Source organism: Etheostoma cragini, chromosome 13, assembly GCF_013103735.1.
Source record: "Etheostoma cragini isolate CJK2018 chromosome 13, CSU_Ecrag_1.0, whole genome shotgun sequence".
NCBI classification, from domain to species: domain Eukaryota; kingdom Metazoa; phylum Chordata; class Actinopteri; order Perciformes; family Percidae; genus Etheostoma; species Etheostoma cragini.
In genome coordinates, this window is record NC_048419.1 from 25,835,051 (window position 1) to 25,836,351 (window position 1,301).

Here is a 1,301-nt window from a genome sequence, read left to right on the forward strand (position 1 = left end):
GAGACACACACACACACAGAGAGACACACACACACACACAGAGAGACACACACACACACAGAGAGACACACACACACACAGACAGACACACACACGTTTATTGAGAAACTGACGAAAAAGAAAAATATTCTTGCAAACTGACATTTAATCTACAAAAAACCAAAGAGCAGTTTTTGGGTAAGTGAAGAGTTTCATTCTAAAAAACACTTTGCATCCATTTTATTAATATTTAAAGGTGGAGAATAAAAATGACCTGATATTCCCGGCTGGATTTTCCAAAAATATACAATATTTATATAATTACATGCAGATAAATCTCTGGTTGGCCGCTTGTTTTTGAAGGAAACTCTTGACTTAATGCAACGAAATGCTAAAAAACAAAAAGAAAGTCTTAACGTTCACACGCGTCTGAGAAACAACAACTCTCCAAAAACAGACCCGGACGCGTTGAACGCTCCTCCGAGCCGTCGGCACGACCTCGCCGATCAGCTCTAACGACACGATTTATTCACATATGGACCGAGGCGGCTGACGCGATGCTAAGCTAACGGCTGACGCGATGCTAAGCTAACGGCTGCTTTTATTTACTTGTAGGAATAAAATAAAATCTTTGAATGAAAATAATAACGTCAGAAGCCAGAGATACACTTTCCTTTGGGGGTCAGACGGAGAACGAGTAACTCACGGGTTACAGTTACACACACACACAGAGACACACAGAGAGAGACACACACACACAGAGGAGACACACACAAAGCATATTTTCATACTACAAAAGATGCTGTGTATGTGTGAGTCTGGAACTCAAAGGGTACACACACACACACACACACACACACACACACACACACACACACAGGAATGAAGAATCTGAGACTTCGTGCCTCCAAATCCAAAGTGAATAAACTCCAAAATCAAACCGCCTTCAACTCTTCTTCACGTCCTTTTTCTCTTTCAGAAACGAACCCATTGTGCATCAGTTTCATGATGTTTGATTGGCTGAAATGCCAACCCCTCGTTTATTGATGCGATGCGCCCGTGTCTGTTCTGCGTCCTCATTGGCTGATGATGAGCTGGCGCAGGTACGACTGCGTGAGCCCCCGCAGCTCCTCCAGCGCGTAGTCCTCGGGCATCGGCAGGCGGGTGATGTGGGGCGCCAGCTGGCTGAGGGGGATGCTGAGGGGGTCCGAGCCCGCCTCGCCCTGCTGCAGACTCAGCACCACCCGCAGGATGTTCGCCACACGCTTCGCCATCTCTACATGGAGGAGGGAGGAGGGTGGGGGGGGGGGGGGGGGGGGGGG

General features: G+C 47.4%; 2 protein-coding genes across 2 annotated transcripts in view; one reads left to right on the forward strand and one right to left on the reverse strand.

Annotated features, from left to right (window-relative positions):
• The window catches only part of LOC117956033, a 14,182-nt gene extending 13,194 nt beyond the window's left edge, over positions 1-988 (forward strand). The window contains exon 14 of the mRNA XM_034890876.1: positions 959-988. Within this exon, the coding sequence (XP_034746767.1) occupies positions 959-988 (30 nt within the window). The remainder of the gene's footprint in view (positions 1-958) is intronic.
• Positions 989-992: 4 nt separating this feature from the next.
• nup98 (nucleoporin 98 and 96 precursor) overlaps positions 993-1,301 on the reverse strand; it is a 31,729-nt gene continuing 31,420 nt past the window's right edge. The window contains exon 34 of the mRNA XM_034890878.1: positions 993-1,255. Within this exon, the coding sequence (XP_034746769.1) occupies positions 1,056-1,255 (200 nt within the window). The 3' untranslated portion in view covers positions 993-1,055. The remainder of the gene's footprint in view (positions 1,256-1,301) is intronic.